General features: G+C 41.5%; 1 protein-coding gene across 1 annotated transcript in view; it reads left to right on the top strand.

Annotated features, from left to right (window-relative positions):
* Positions 1-14942, top strand: part of TRRAP (transformation/transcription domain-associated protein) — a 94010-nt gene extending 79068 nt beyond the window's left edge. The window contains exons 65-70 of the mRNA XM_009886198.1: positions 5415-5640; positions 6193-6410; positions 9058-9188; positions 10840-11043; positions 12022-12216; positions 14393-14942. Of these exons, the coding sequence (XP_009884500.1) occupies positions 5415-5640; positions 6193-6410; positions 9058-9188; positions 10840-11043; positions 12022-12216; positions 14393-14677 (1259 nt within the window). The 3' untranslated portion in view covers positions 14678-14942. The remainder of the gene's footprint in view (positions 1-5414; positions 5641-6192; positions 6411-9057; positions 9189-10839; positions 11044-12021; positions 12217-14392) is intronic.
* Positions 14943-15167: the final 225 nt, after the last annotated feature.

The raw sequence follows: 15167 nt of genomic DNA, 5'->3' as shown, positions 1-15167 counted from the left end.
GTCTAATCACAGCATTTATAAAGAATTATATGGAACAACGTATTAAATAAAGAACACTAACATAGGCCTGGACATGAAAATCAGGTAAAGTTATAAAATGAGAAGTGTTTCTTAGTAAACTTTAGTTTAATAATAAGTAATTTCAACAAAAAAATACAGAAAGCAGAGTTAATGTTTTATTTTTCAAGTATTATTAAACATGAATGTCTACAGGATTAAAATAAATATTTTGCTTAGTGCTAGATTTGATTTTATTTTAATCTAATAAATTTAGTGTTTTAATTTGTGAATGAAGTGTGGGAAAACAGAAGAAATTAAGCTGATCGATATACTTATGCATTTTGGTACTTTAATTCATTATGCAGAAAATGAAAATAAAATTTTTATTAATTTTGCAATAACAGTAAAATGCACATAAATAAATGAATAGGATTATAATCACCGTACTGAAGATGGCAAAGGCTGTTCTAACGTACGAGAAAGCATTTGCAAATCGTGCCTACTGTGGCCTTTTGTCACACTGGAAGGTTCACGGTTGGTGGTTGTTCTGATTCTGGGTACCAGTTCCGTTTGGATGACGGACAGATAATTGCAGCGGTCACCTTCCATTTCACAAGTACGCGAGCTGCGGAGCTGTCTTGGAGCAAACTGTTTTCTTCAGTTATTTCCAGATTCATGTTGACAGCTCTGTTTCGTAGACACTTTCAACTATGTTTGGTTGCATAATCTCTTCACCACCATCGGAGCTGCGTTCGATTCCCGCTCAGAGCCACTGGGGGACTCTCGCCATTTCTCACATTTGGAATAATTTGTCTGCAGCCGTCTGGACCGTTGGAGCTTTGATGGGTCATCTTTTTCCATCCTAACATTATATTTTAAAACTAAATTTTTCTTTGATTTTTTTTTCTCCGGAACATCAAATGCATAGTTCTGTGACCATCTGTTCTTTGTTCCTTCTCTCCTTTTCTGCTAAACCTTTGACATCAAAGAACAGGCAAATGCTGAGAAGTGCTCCCTTTGAGACTTCTCTCAGCAGTGAAAGGAGGAGAAAAACTGCCTCGATTGTTCTTTTGTGGGCAGATGATAGTTTCGAGTGTGGATCATGCTTCTTGCTGCAACCATCTCTCCACTGAAGCTGAATACGAATGGAAAATTCCAAAACATACCCTTAAAGGGCAAGATCATTTTCTTGAGAGTTTTGGCACCCAGCACAATGAGTTCTGTACTGAGAATGGAAACTGGAATCAGGAGAAAGCTCCTTCAAGTCCCACTGTTGCTCTGAAGTGTGGGAGAGGGCAGGGGGAAGAGCTCTGTTACTCATTTTCAGCCCATTGAAGGATTTTTTTTTCTTTTCTCAAGAGCGAGCATAGCGTCACTCGGCTAGCTCTTTCGCTACTTCCAGTCCAGGTTTTCAATAACAGGATATTATCCAGAAAATCCAAAGCAAGAGATTGGAGTGAGCATCGTATTTGACCTCGGTCTGGTCTTTACAGTCTTGGTTTTCTGGAGCTGCGTGATAAAGCACACGTCCTCCTTCGAATTTCGGCTCACCTGTTCCCGAGATCGCTCCTGTTTGTTGGTGCTTTCCAAAAGGTCTTGGAAGATTGAAAGGAACCTTTGGGAAGGTAGAGCGTATATAAACGTCTGAAGAATCACTTCACAGGCAAGCCAGCTCTCTGTCTTGGAGAATGCCTGGGTCTTCCCCAGCGTGGTAGGCACAGAGATTCCAGCGGCTCTGCCCAGCCAACCTTCCGGCGGCGTCTGGCGCGGGATGTGCTGGCTCTGGGGGGGACCTTGGGGCAGGAACATCCAGTGCCATCGGGCGTTGTCTCTGCTCACAATAACCTTTAAAATCTTACAAATGACCAATTGCTTGCTCCGAAAGCATTAATCGCCTGTTACTTTTAACTGATTAGAACTATTTCTGCCAGTGTAGCAGAAGGGGGGGGTTGAGTTGTTAAGTCTTCGTTTGGAGGTGTTTTCATTGTTTTTTAATGCTGTGTTCAGTACGTCAAGGCTTGTGGGGGGACAGGGTGTTTGGAACTCTAATTTTCCTAACGCAGGTGTATTCTTTTTTGTGTTGCTTCATGAGGAGGGATGGTTCAGCCCCCACTCAAAACGTGTGAAGCTTTATCTGGTTGTGTGAGGAACTGTCAGGATTTTGAGGTCTGTCTCACTGGGGGGAAGATTGTGCCCCGGTTTGTCCTTGCTCCGGGAGTGGCGAGAGCTTGCCAGTTACGCTGCGTTGGGTGGACTCAGGCAGCAATTCCTGAGGCGTTCAAGACTTCGAATGAACGTGTTTGTTTGAAGTACATCTTTCGCACTGCAAAATCCGTAGCAGCCGTGAGACCAGAGAGCGCGCTCTTCGGGTGCAGTCCGTGTCGTGGCTCCTGTGGGCATCGCCAGTGCAGACGGAGGTAAACTTCCCATTCTGCTTAGGACGAGGTGCTGGCAGCGGAAGATGTTTTAGACCAGCATGTGTGAGCTTGAGAAGGATGTTCTCCAGTAGTCAGTGCTGAAGAAGTGGATTTGTTTGGAACAAAAATCCTATTTCTGTCGATCAAGATGTCTGCAAAGCAGAGAGACTTTGTACAAATGATGCCTGGTCTGGGGTTTCCCCTGCTGCCGGCTGAAGTGGTTTTCCTTCTCAGGGGCTCTCTGCCACAGGAGCAAAGCGACTGAGTGAACTCCCTGTTCTTCCCGTCTGGCACTGGGAAACAAAGCGACTGCAGAAATCCTGAAATAGGCATTTCAACAAACTGCCGCTATTCTCGTGGTGAACAGAACGACTTTTCTTGTAAGGAATACATGTTGATGCATATTTTTACTACTTTGGTGATTCACATCAGCACAACTAGTTGCAATTTGGGGATACTTTCCTGCCCTAGAGAGATTCAGGAGATAAGTGACTCAGTAGTTTGTCGCTCCGTGAGGTGATGTACTCCCGCTGCTCACTAGAGGGTAGGCTTGGGACGACGACGAGTGTTTTACACTGATACTGCACTACGTGCACTGCCCGTACCACCTAGAAAAAGAAAAGGGAATATTACATGTTTTACACTAATTTCTATCATCCATAAATACAAACCCGCATTTTTCACTATAGACTTTTTTTCTTTTTTAATAGAAGTGGACAGGATTTTGTGTGTGCTGGTGTTTGCTCTGGGTTAGGCGAGTAGACTTAAGACTTCCACTGACAGCTTTTAGGTATCAGTACATTGTGGATGCACAACAAAATATGCTGGGTCGTGTGTTCGCTGATATTTTGTTTAAGTGACAAAACAGCAAAATGAAAGGAATCCCAGACTGCATTATTTTATTTGGTATTAGTATCCTGTACATGTAAAGCAGAGAACTTGGAGAAAAAGAGTGTACGTATAGAGTGCTGTGAACTCTTGTGGCTAACAGAACAAATGTTCTGAGCTTGTTTGCGGGAGTAAGTCTTGTGGGTAATCAGAGTTTGGAGTGGTTTTAATTGAGGTTGAAAAAAACTTTTATATGCATTAATTGCTGTGCGCCTGTACTTCATTCACTGTTAGCACGCTTGGAGATGGATGCTTGTAGCACATTTATGTGGTCAATTTAATTTCTCCTCTGAGTAGCGCTCACAATTGTTTTTTTTTTTCTTTTTTTTTTTTTTTTGTCAGTACAGGAAAATCTTGTGTGTGACACATACAGAAATGCAGGTTCTGCAATAAGATTCAGACTCATTTTTGAGACTGATTTTCTGTTGTATTGAATCATAATGAAGATTCTGTTCTGCTGTAGCTGTAAATCTCAGAAATACTGAATTGACATTCTGTGTTTCTGTCTCGCTGTTGCTTTTTCACATGTAACATGTTGAACTTAAAATGGCGTCTTTTAGGCTCTGGTATAGAAACACTTTTTAAAAATTCAAGTCTGTTATTTAACATGCACAATTTGGGATGCCATAACTACTGAGGTTTACAGAACGAGCAGTTTATCTTCTTGTCCAATTCTATTTAATCTCTCATTGTTGTGGTAGTGAAGTGCTGAACCATAATTTCATGTATGTGGTTTATCCATTTTCCCTCTTTTAGGAAATTCCAACATATTTATTGGCTGTGTTCTGGAACTAGTGAAAGCAGCGTTGAGAAGGTGGCACTGGTGTTGGCCCAGCAAAGGGCCGATATGGCAGTGGTTTCTGTTACAGAATTATTTGCAGTCTATTGGAGACCACGTATTGACCTTGGGAAAGCTCTTCCTTGACTTGCATGTGGGCCAGAGGAGAGTTCCACGCTGCAGTGCTGTATATTGCAAAGGAAAGAGCAGGCTGTTTGCGTAATATTGTCATTTTTGCTTCGGCCATCATATCTGTTCTTCCTGTGGTGGCACGCAACTGCTACCTGAGCCGGGAAAGAATAAGGAGAATTTTCTTGCAGCTCAGAATAAGAGAATAATAGTAACAGCGATTTTACTGCTTGTCCTGCAGTTGCTCGCAGATTCTACATTGCATCCTCAGTTGAGACTCTTTCATCTCTTTTAAGAGTAAAAAGCCTCCGCTGATTTTAAATAAATAAATCACTTTTAATGAAATGGGGAGAAAATTACATGGCCAGACTGTAAAATAAGCTTACTTTTCCTCTTTCACTAAAAGATCTGATGTAATAATTTGGTTCATGACTGCGTTCTTTCTGTGCAGTCTGTCTGGTTGCAGTATAGAGAAGTTAAATACAGTAATAGTATTTAAAATTTCCACAGTATGCTTTTCTAATGTTTGCATGACTAAAACAGGAAAGTCTTGGGAAGTTCATTATTTACGAGATAATAGAGAATACTTTAGAGCTGTGTACAACAAAGAGGTAGCAGATTCTGACAGGTTTAAGTTATGTATAATTTTAGGACCTTACCAAAAGGATTTCTACAGAGATGAAATAGTCCAGAGAGCCTGTCTTTGAGAGGCAGCGCGCGCGCTCTACCTGTGTTCGGATTGCGCGATGGAACTGTGCGATGTGTTCTCCTCCAGCACCAAGAGTTGCAGAGCTGCTGCTGGCGTGTGATCCTGCACCGGCCACGCTCCACCCCTCCTCCGTGCTTCTTCTGGCTGCTCTGTTTGGCCGAACCTGCTGGTTTTCCTTTGTGTTTTCCTTTGTGTTCAGGGTTCAGAGGCAGCCGTGCCTCTCTGCTGGACTTGCTTGGTAGTGTGCTTTCCTTTTCTTGTGCGAGTTGCTGATCGTAGTGGCTTTCCAATTTACTGGAGTGTTTGAGCGCGGTGTGGTGCTGTTCTGCGTAAGGGGGGGTGCTCTGTGTGGGACTCCGTAATGGATTTTGCTTGAGGGCGTGTGGCTGAAAGAACCTCTTTGAAAATGCCGACTTCAGACTCTTGATAGTTAAATACCCTGTATAGAATTTGAAATGCTGAGGATGTCTGTATTTTTTTTTTTTTTTTTTAGACTTTGACTTCAGTGTGCCCGGGTCAATGAAACTTCACAATCTTATCTCTAAACTGAAGAAATGGATCAAAATTCTGGAGGCAAAAACTAAACAGCTTCCAAAGTTCTTCCTCATAGAGGAAAAGTGCCGCTTTCTAAGTAACTTTTCAGCTCAAACTGCAGAAGTAGAGATACCTGGAGAATTCCTTATGCCGAAGCCAACACATTACTACATCAAGATCGCAAGGTAACCTAAAAATAGCCTTTGGCGACTGTAATTCTGAAAACAGGAGAAAATGAAAACCTTCTCCATCCATCCGCTCTGCAAAAGTAGATGTCCTGTACATTTCATATATTTAAATTACATCTATAGAGTTATACTTTGGTATAACACCTTTATTTTATCCTCCTCCGGTAGTTTTACATTGCCTCACTAAGCAACTGTACTGTTACATGAAGAGCACATTTTGTTTTATTTTATGTTGATATAAGTTGGGATTAGTTGTTCTGTTGTAGGCAATAGAGGTACTAATCTTCAAAATAGTGATAAAGGTCTGATCTAATGATTAATTTTGCTCAAGAGCTGTGTTTTCTTAAAAAGAAATAAACAGAAGAGTGTTTGACTACAGAACAGACACCCTGGGCTAGCTGGGTAATAGAATGGGGCCTCGTAATACCGTCGCACTGCCTTACTCTTTGGTGGGTTTTTTGTTTGTTTTGCTTTGTTTTATTTTTACATCCTGATTTAATACCAGAGGATATTAGCTCAGGTGCTTTAACGTCCCTTTCTTCCCGACAGGTTTATGCCCAGAGTGGAGATAGTTCAGAAACACAACACTGCGGCGAGGAGACTCTACATCCGAGGCCATAATGGAAAGATTTACCCCTACCTGGTAATGAACGACGCGTGCCTGACCGAGTCTCGCAGAGAAGAGCGGGTGTTACAACTTCTTCGCCTTCTGAACCCCTGCTTAGAGAAAAGAAAGGAAACCACAAAAAGGCATTTGTTTTTTACAGGTACTGAAAAGAGAGATTGTATATTATTGTTAAATACACGTTATACTCAAAGATTAAAATTGCTAAAGTTTTTTGACAGCTACTAATCACTGATACTGAAGTTTTTGAATATTCAGAAGGTAAATTCACATCTGTCTAGGTGATTAGTCTTTTCTGGCATTGTCACACCCCTCTGAAGAAGTAAAGTTGATTGCATGCGAGCTCGGGTGTTTTTAGAAGAGCTTGTGCGCATCGTTTATGGTATCAAGCTCAGCTGTGAATAACGCGTATCAGCAGGGGCATGCGCGCTGCATCTGTTGCTATGGCAACGGGTATACGTACTTCAGAACAAGCATTTAGAGACAACTGGAGAGGGACAGAACAAAACTTTTTCTCCCCAAGTTGCAATATATGAATACTGAATTTCTTCTTCCTCTTCCACCTAACACAGAAGAAAGTTTTTTGTAGAGCTTTGAATTTGATATATAGTTTCTTTGCAGTAACTTTATATATCCATGCTGATGTTTACTTGCAGGAATATGTACTGATTGGTTAGCAGTTGCCAGATAAAATCCATTCATAATCTGGATATTGGATGCAGGGCTTCTGTTGAGCATAATTCTATGATCCTCTAAAAGGTTCCTTGGTTTGGAGAGGGCACTTTGCCAACAGCACCACCTGGCAATGCTTAAATATTACAGAATAAACATAATAGTGGGGAGGCCTTAATGAGGAGAGTTAAGGAGGGTTCAAATATGATTTATGTGTATAAATTGCTGAAATACGTAATAAAAAGGTCACACATTTAGGCATTTCAAATCAGGAGCAGTGAATGAAGGCTGAACACAGTCTTAATTCTTTCTCTTTCCTTGTGTATCTTGGCTTTTTCATATGTCGATTATAAATAATTCGTTCATGAAATAAGAAACAGAATAGCAGAGTCTCGCCCGGCAACATACTTGATCTGCTGGTGATTCAAATACTAATGTAAATGCTTTAAAATAGTTAAACTTTTATGTCTTCCAAATAGTAAGGCTGTTGGCAGGTTCCACTTAGAGCTGTGTAGCTACTGCATATTAACGTATAAATACTTTCTATTTCAGAAGGTCTATGAATCACTTACGAAGTTCATGTAAAGGAGTTCTGTACATTGCATTAGTCAGTTCTGATAATCCGTGGTTGGCGAGCCAGAAATACATTATGGATAAGGGAAACTTTGATTAAAGACACTAAGACAAAGCTGCTGCTTTGCTGTTGTCCCTTTAAAAAAGTGCTGAGACCTGATTTAAAAGCAGTATGGTTTTATCAGTCCTCCTTTTTGGGCTAATAGCATCTATTGACATGAAGTTGCTGTGTGCGCTTAGGTGCCCAGATGGTGATGGTTGTACGTACAGAGCCAGAAATGCGTATTTGACTGCTGGCTTCAGAGAGACCAAAACGTCCATGCCAGAGGCTTTGGTATAACAAAGGGTAGATAGAGTGTCTCTGCGTATGTGAAGACCATTTTGTGTCACTCTGAGGCCAAAGTAACAGAAATGCAGTAGCTAAAGCCTTGAAAGATAGGACAAAGGCGGCCACTGATACAGAAATACATCCTCTCTATAACATGATTAGCAAGTGACACGTTTTGGTTCAAAGAGGTGTTTTTAAACTATAGGGGTTTTGGAAATAATTCTGTACTGTGTGGTTTGATACTATTTGAAAGGGCCTAAAGAACATTAATTTCTCTGCTGCCAGAGGTTAGTGGAAGGAGACGAGAAGAAATAGCTCATTAATACCCCTTCCTTGCAGAATGCGTTTTCTTCTTTAAGATTGAAGAAGTTACTACATCAAGCAATTTAAACGCATTTAAACAACTTCTCCCTGTATTTCTGAGGTTAGTTATTACAGTTTCTGAGGGAAATGAGGAGAGAGCAGTTTTGGTGGTAACTGGAGGTCGCTGGCAAGCGGGACGGCCAGCGTCACTGGAGAGGGCAGCCGCGGTGCCTGTCGCGGTGTCGGCGGGGATGCGCGTGGGACTCAGTAGGACGACACATCAGTTGAGCACCCTGAAAGTGCAAATAGGGTTCTTGTAAGTTTACTGCTCATCAAGGAGAAGCTCAGTGGCTTAAGTTTTCTTGTTATTGAATATTCTGCTGTCTTCCCTATGTCATTTTCACATAGTGTCATCTAAACGTCTATTCCTCAACTACATTCAGATTTTTTTCCTCCAGTTTGAATCGCTGTAAATACCCTATTGAGTTTCGTAGTTTGTTCTTCAGAGTAATTTTTATTGACATAATGCCAGTCTCATGTGATCAGATACTATAAACCCATTGGACTCTGAACAAAATATTACCCTCTTTTCTGCAGATAAATAAAAGTAGGAAGAGTAACGAGTCCTCAATTTTTCTTGCCAATATAGTTGAGATGTTTCTGTTAAGATAAAAAAAAACGTGCCATCATACTTGCTTTCTTTTTAACTGAACTTGTGAATTAGTTATGAGTGTAGTAATAAAAATTTTCTCATGATACACTTCAGTTGATTATCACAGTCGTGTTTTAAGGGCTGATACTTGCATGCTAATTCCTCTCTTAGCATTCGGGTTATGGACTAACTGTTTTGTTTTGTTTTGCTCTCTCTGCCCCCCGTCCCCTCCCTCTCTCCCCCGTCCCAAATGACCCCCAGTCCTTTTTTCCCTGGTGGAGATCTATAAGCAGCGCTGTGCCAAGAAAGGCATCGAGCATGACAACCCCATTTCTCGTTACTACGACCGACTGGCAACGGTCCAGGCCCGGGGGACTCAAGCGAGCCATCAGGTATTGGAATATGTAATGAATTTTAATCAAGGGCTTTTCTTGTGGACGCTGTTACACTGTGTCCATCAGAGTGAGACCGGTACAGAGGTGGCGGTATCATTGTTTGGGGTTTATTTTGGTTTTGCTTAGTGTATTATGGGAACTCTTAAATCTCTTTGGTATTTTTGATTATCTTGGAAAGCTTCAAAAAAGCTGTATTTGTTTTACTCTAGGTTGTTTTGGGTACCTGCAACTGAAATCAGGCAAGGCCTTGATTGGTTTCTGGCTCTTTCGTATAGGGCTTTGAGAAGAATTAATTGATAACATGGGAAACAGCGTTCCTAATTTACATAAGCAGTTCCAGCATGTTCTGTGGTGCCGGCCTCCCCGTGTTCCTCTAATGCGACTCCTGAAATTGCCAGTGGACTCATTTCATCTAAGTCAAATAGAAACAGCTGAGTAATCTCCCCCTAATAAGGGGTAGTGCTCAGACAGAACAAAGCTCCTCTCTCTGTAACCTCCATCAAACATCCCATTGTGATAAATGAGGTTATTTTATGGGTTTTATTTTAAGGTTAATGCAAATTCTTACATGAAATGCCAGTCCCATTTCAAATATAGCCGTTAGAAAATACGTGTTATACTTGCACCACAGACATGGTTTAGAGAAACTATCTTTTTGGGCTTTCTTTGTTACAAAATAAAATGAAGTGTTACGTAACATCTGTTTCTATTTTGAGGATTTTTCCTTCAGGTTATGAAACTCTCCAACAGCCATTTAATTCAAGTCAGTATGACTATCAGGCTTTCTGGTGTAATAGAACAGATCCTAACTTTATTTCTGTTTCTAATTAATTAGGCTAGTATATGCTACAGTAATTAAATATTTTGGTAGATTGCAAATGTTTACATCTAGGGAAAAAACTACTGCACAGTGTACGCTTACAGAGACAGTTGGATACAGCTCTCAGCTTTTACTTGCTGTATTTTTGAGGTAATTTTGCTGTAATAATATGTGTTACAAATGACTTTACCCGGTGTCTTTCCCTGTCTTGTGCAAGAGAAGTCCTTCACCTTTTACCCTGTACAGGAAGAAGCCGTGCAGACGGCCACCTTTAGGTTGCATCCTTTGTAGGTCCCATGTATAGTTTCGATCTTGCCATTATGCTTAAAGTAAGGGATTTTATTTCTTTGCTGCAAAACGCATACCCAGCTTGCACTGAAGCTGGAAAAGAGAGAGGTATGTTCCGTTAGTTTCCCCTAAGGAAGCGGAGCATCGGGAGCTGAGTGTCTCTAGCTCACTTCTGATTTTCTTGGAAGTCTTGAACAGAAGATATTTCAAATCAGGTTATATAACTTCCCAGTCTCAGGTGTTGTGCCATGCCTCTTTGCAGCTCTCATGCTTATACGGTTTTATTAAAAATTTAGTCTTTTCAGATAAAGAATATTTTCTAGCTGGGCAGTGGATGGGCTACCAAAATATGTGTGTTTGGACAAGGAAGTGAGGAAGTGGTGTTGGATTGACGGCATCCAAGTTCAGGATGTTTTTCCTAAAATGGGATACAACAGTGGAGTCAAGTTTGGTCGCTGCTTTTGGCGTATTTGTCTGTTTTTAATACACTAAGAAGTGTATTAAAAATGATCTCTTTCAACTACTATTTTTCGTATGTAGGTTCTCAGAGATATACTCAAAGAAGTCCAGAGTAACATGGTGCCGCGCAGCATGCTGAAGGAGTGGGCTCTGCACACATTCCCCAATGCTACCGACTACTGGACCTTTCGGAAGATGTTCACCATTCAGTTAGCCCTGATCGGCTTTGCAGAGTTCATCTTCCATTTAAATAGACTCAACCCTGAAATGCTGCAGATTGCCCAGGTATGCTTGAGTTTGTGCGAGATGCATGCTGTCGTCTCTGATCGAATGGAAATTTGGACTGTACTTTTGAAATGAGTCAAAACAGTAATTTGACAGATATAATTAGCGGTGCATTTCAGTAGGCTTTTCATTTATATGTGATTGCACAGCATGTAGGTAGTAATTTAAACTGCAGTCCCCGTGGACATCAGCCCTACCTTCTGTGGTGAGAATTTAGAACTTTGTCTGTAAAATCGTTCTTAGATATTGGAACTGTTCATGTAAATGATGATTCCCTCTTTTTAGTCCTCCTTCAAATATATTGCTTTGAATGTATCTCTGTGTCAAACAGATTAAAAAAAAATAAATTTAGAGCTTCATTTTCTTAAAGGGGAATACCCTTTTTCAAATACTGTTCTCTTTTCAGCATTGCCATCACGTCAGGCTACAACTCCTATTAATAGTGATTTTTCTGTTTTAACCCAACACGTAAAATGAGGCTTGCCACCCTCGTAGGGCAAAGGTGGTCTATATTAAAGTCTTAATGCCATTTTAATGCATGGAGGGCTACACTCCTTATAGCAATTAAGATTCTTTAATCCCTCTAGATAAGCGTTCAGATGCTTACCCGGGGTGAACAACGCATCGAGAAGGCTTCCCCAGGGCGGGGGTGCGTAGAGAATGGGGATGGGTCTGTCTGCGTGGCTCCTCGTAGCCCAGGCCACCGAACGACCGGTTCCTCGGGTGCAGTAGTACAATGGTGTGTATTTAGTGAGGGGGTTTGGACACATGTTTTGAGAGAAATACATACCGGACTTTGTGCGTGCCTTTAATTTTAACTTTTTTGCTCAAAAACTGTTTGACTGAAAGAGTGAAAAGCTATTGGAGTACTGTTTGTACTCAGAATTTTAACAGTAAACAAAAATGCAAGTTCTTTTGGTTTCATTAATGAAAATCTATTATTTTACTTAATTTTGTGCATCTTGCTTTTGAATCCAGGATACTGGCAAGCTAAATGTAGCGTACTTTCGCTTTGACATTAATGATGCTACTGGAGATTTGGATGCCAATCGTCCAGTTCCATTCCGACTTACTCCAAACATCTCTGAATTTCTTACCACCATCGGGGTGTCTGGTCCACTGACGGCGTCTATGATTGCAGTAGCTCGCTGCTTTGCACAGCCAAACTTTAAGGTCTGTATACATTTTGAAAGGTTGTCCACAGACATGTTATATTTGGCAATTTATAAACTAAACAGCACTTTCTTGGTTAAGGTAGAAACTGAACAGTCCGTATTTGGTTCTGAATCGTACCCTAAGGTCATCACAAAGGCCAGCTGAAATGTTTTTGATTTGCCTTCTTGGAAGGAACAGTAGGAAGATAGGTGTAATTCTACCCTTAATTTAATTTTTTTGTCCAAACATGTTAATTCAGGCTGATTGTTTCAGTGCTCTAGCCTCATAAATCCTTACAAATTCTGGCAGTGGTAAACAGCGCAATGACAAATGCAACATCATTTAGAATCTTCATAATAATCTGTGAATAGAAATGTGTCTTGGCCCTTTGTTAGCAGAGTAGAATGCTAAAGATAGGCTGTTACTTTGATGGATTCTAGCTCTTAGCAGGGTGTAGTTTTCTAAAGAAATTGCCCAACTTCCTTTTAAATCCTAATGCTTTCCAGAAATGAGGCGCTTACACTTAGGCAAGCAATTTGCACCAGAACGACGGTGCGCAGAACGTACCGTAGCTGTGGTGTGAGCTAGTTACTTTTTAAAAGACGGAATATGTCCTAGGGTGATTTTGTTTCTTTATCTGTAATACAGAAAGCAGTGTTAGACTATTTTTGTAATAATTCATCATCTTACCTTACAAAGCCACGTCAATGCGTGTGAGCAGAGGTGCAGAGAGCGCTGCAGTGCCCACCCCGGAGGACGGAGCCCAGCCGCCCTGGCCACACGGACGCGGGGCGGCCCCCCCTCCGGCGCTGCGCGCAGTTCTGGGCGCCTCAGCAGAAGGACATCGGACTGTTAGAGTGTGTCCAGAGGGCAACCAAGAGGGTGAAGGGTCTCGAGGGCAGGACTTACGAGGAGGAGCCGAGGTCCCTCCGTCTGTTCAGCTGGGAGAAGAGAGGGCTGAGGGGTGCCCTCATGGCAGTCTGCACCTTCCTCGAGGGGGGAGCGGAGCGGCGGGTGCTGATCTCCTCTCTCTGGTCACCAGCGACAGGACACGAGGGGATGGAATGGAATGAGGCTGTGTCAGGGGAAGTTCAGGTTGGGCAGAAGGTTCTTCACTGCGAGGGTGGTGGGTCTCTGGGACAGGCTCCCCAGGGACGTGGTCACAGCACTGAGCCTGTCAGAGTTACGGAGCGCCTGGACGATGCTCTCGCCGTATGGTTTAGTGTTAGGCAGCCCTGCGAGGCGCAGGGAGATGGGCTCGAGAGTCCTTGTGGGCTCTTCAAACTTGAGAGATTCTATGACTCTACGATTTCTTAAACATCAGAGCACAGGTGCCCACTTACTCTTTTTGGAGTGACGGGTGCCCAGCTCAGTTCAGGCATGTAGTGATTATTGCTTTAGATTTTCTGTCATTTGGACTTAAGAGGAATGCTTTTAACATTTTCTGCATTCAGCTTTTTTACAGGTGTCCATACAATATATTTAATATGTGTTTGTATATGTTGGCGTAATACCAATATGTGCTATAAAGTGTTTTATTTGTTGTGTGCAGTGAATTTGGCTCAGACGAGATATGTACAGGTTTGTTTTAGAAGCTCAGGACTGTTGGAGTTGACTGACTAATGTCAGTAACTCAGCTTAGTGATGAGAAGCTGTTTGCTGCAGGCAGTTCCTTTTCACCCAAGGGTAGAACTGGCCTATACATACACCTGTATTTGCATACATCTATTACATGCATATGGATGGATGTTGCAGTCAGTGTTCTTTCCCTGTTCGGCAGAGAACGGTATTCCCTGAGAGCATAATCATTGTGCAGAAACCCCCCAGTTTTGCAAAGCACTCTTAATCTTTGCACAAGACTTGTGTGTGTGTGCGGGAAAAGTCAAATTTAGTGGAGTAATTTAAAAATGCGCATGACTATATATGTATGAAGATCTTAATATATGTTATAGTTTATGAGATTTTTCATTGCTGTAGGAATCATTGTGTTGTGTTTTCGTAACGAAAGCTTTTTATGAAAAGAAACACCTTGAGAGGCAATAGTATGGGAAACCGTACTCATCTTCGAAAGACTGAGATTGCAATGCGGAGCCAAAAGTGTCAACATGCCGTTGACTAAAATCTAGTTACAATTCGATAACCCCGATGGTTCTTTGGATTAAATATAATAGTCTGATTTTTCTCCTTCATATAGGTTGATGGCATCCTAAAAACTGTGCTACGGGATGAAATAATCGCGTGGCACAAGAAAACACAAGAGGATACTTCCTCTCCACTCTCAGCAGCTGGGCAACCCGAAAACATGGACAGCCAGCAGCTGGTTTCACTGGTTCAGAAGGCTGTTACTGCTATCATGACTCGGCTTCACAATCTCGCTCAGTTTGAAGGAGGAGAAAGCAAAGTCAACACTCTGGTAGCAGCTGCCAATAGCTTGGATAATCTGTGTCGTATGGATCCTGCCTGGCACCCCTGGCTGTAACTTGAAATTTTCAATAGCTTTTTTTGCTGCTGTTTGTGGTGTGAGCCATAAATTGTGTTAAGAAAATGTGAAAAAAGCTTTCCAGACCATGGCTTACCTGTCACACTGCATTTTGTCAGTCTTCGTTTTAGTTGTGTTTACAGTAATATGACAATTTTACTGGTTTTAATTTCATGAGGGGACATTTCCTCCTGTTTAGAAAATGTTGTTTAATATACAACAACAGCTTTCACAAGCAGCTTAAAATGAAGAGAGGAAACAATGTACAGAAAAATCTTATTTTATGATGAGGACTATAAAACTAGCACTGTTAGATTTAGGGTCTGCCATCCCTCGTAGCCTGCAGTATATAAATTTTTTATACGATAGTAATTATTAAAAAAAAAAAAGACAGTATTCCCAGTTACTGAATTTTACTTTGTGAAATTTTACTTAATCACTGTCCCTTCATTATACCAAACCGAAGGCACAAATAAATACTCTTTCATTT

Source organism: Charadrius vociferus, unplaced genomic scaffold (assembly GCF_000708025.1).
Source record: "Charadrius vociferus isolate BGI_N301 unplaced genomic scaffold, ASM70802v2 scaffold430, whole genome shotgun sequence".
Lineage (NCBI taxonomy): Eukaryota > Metazoa > Chordata > Aves > Charadriiformes > Charadriidae > Charadrius > Charadrius vociferus.
Note: the sequence above shows the minus strand (reverse complement) of the source record. Positions and strands in the feature narration are given on the sequence as shown.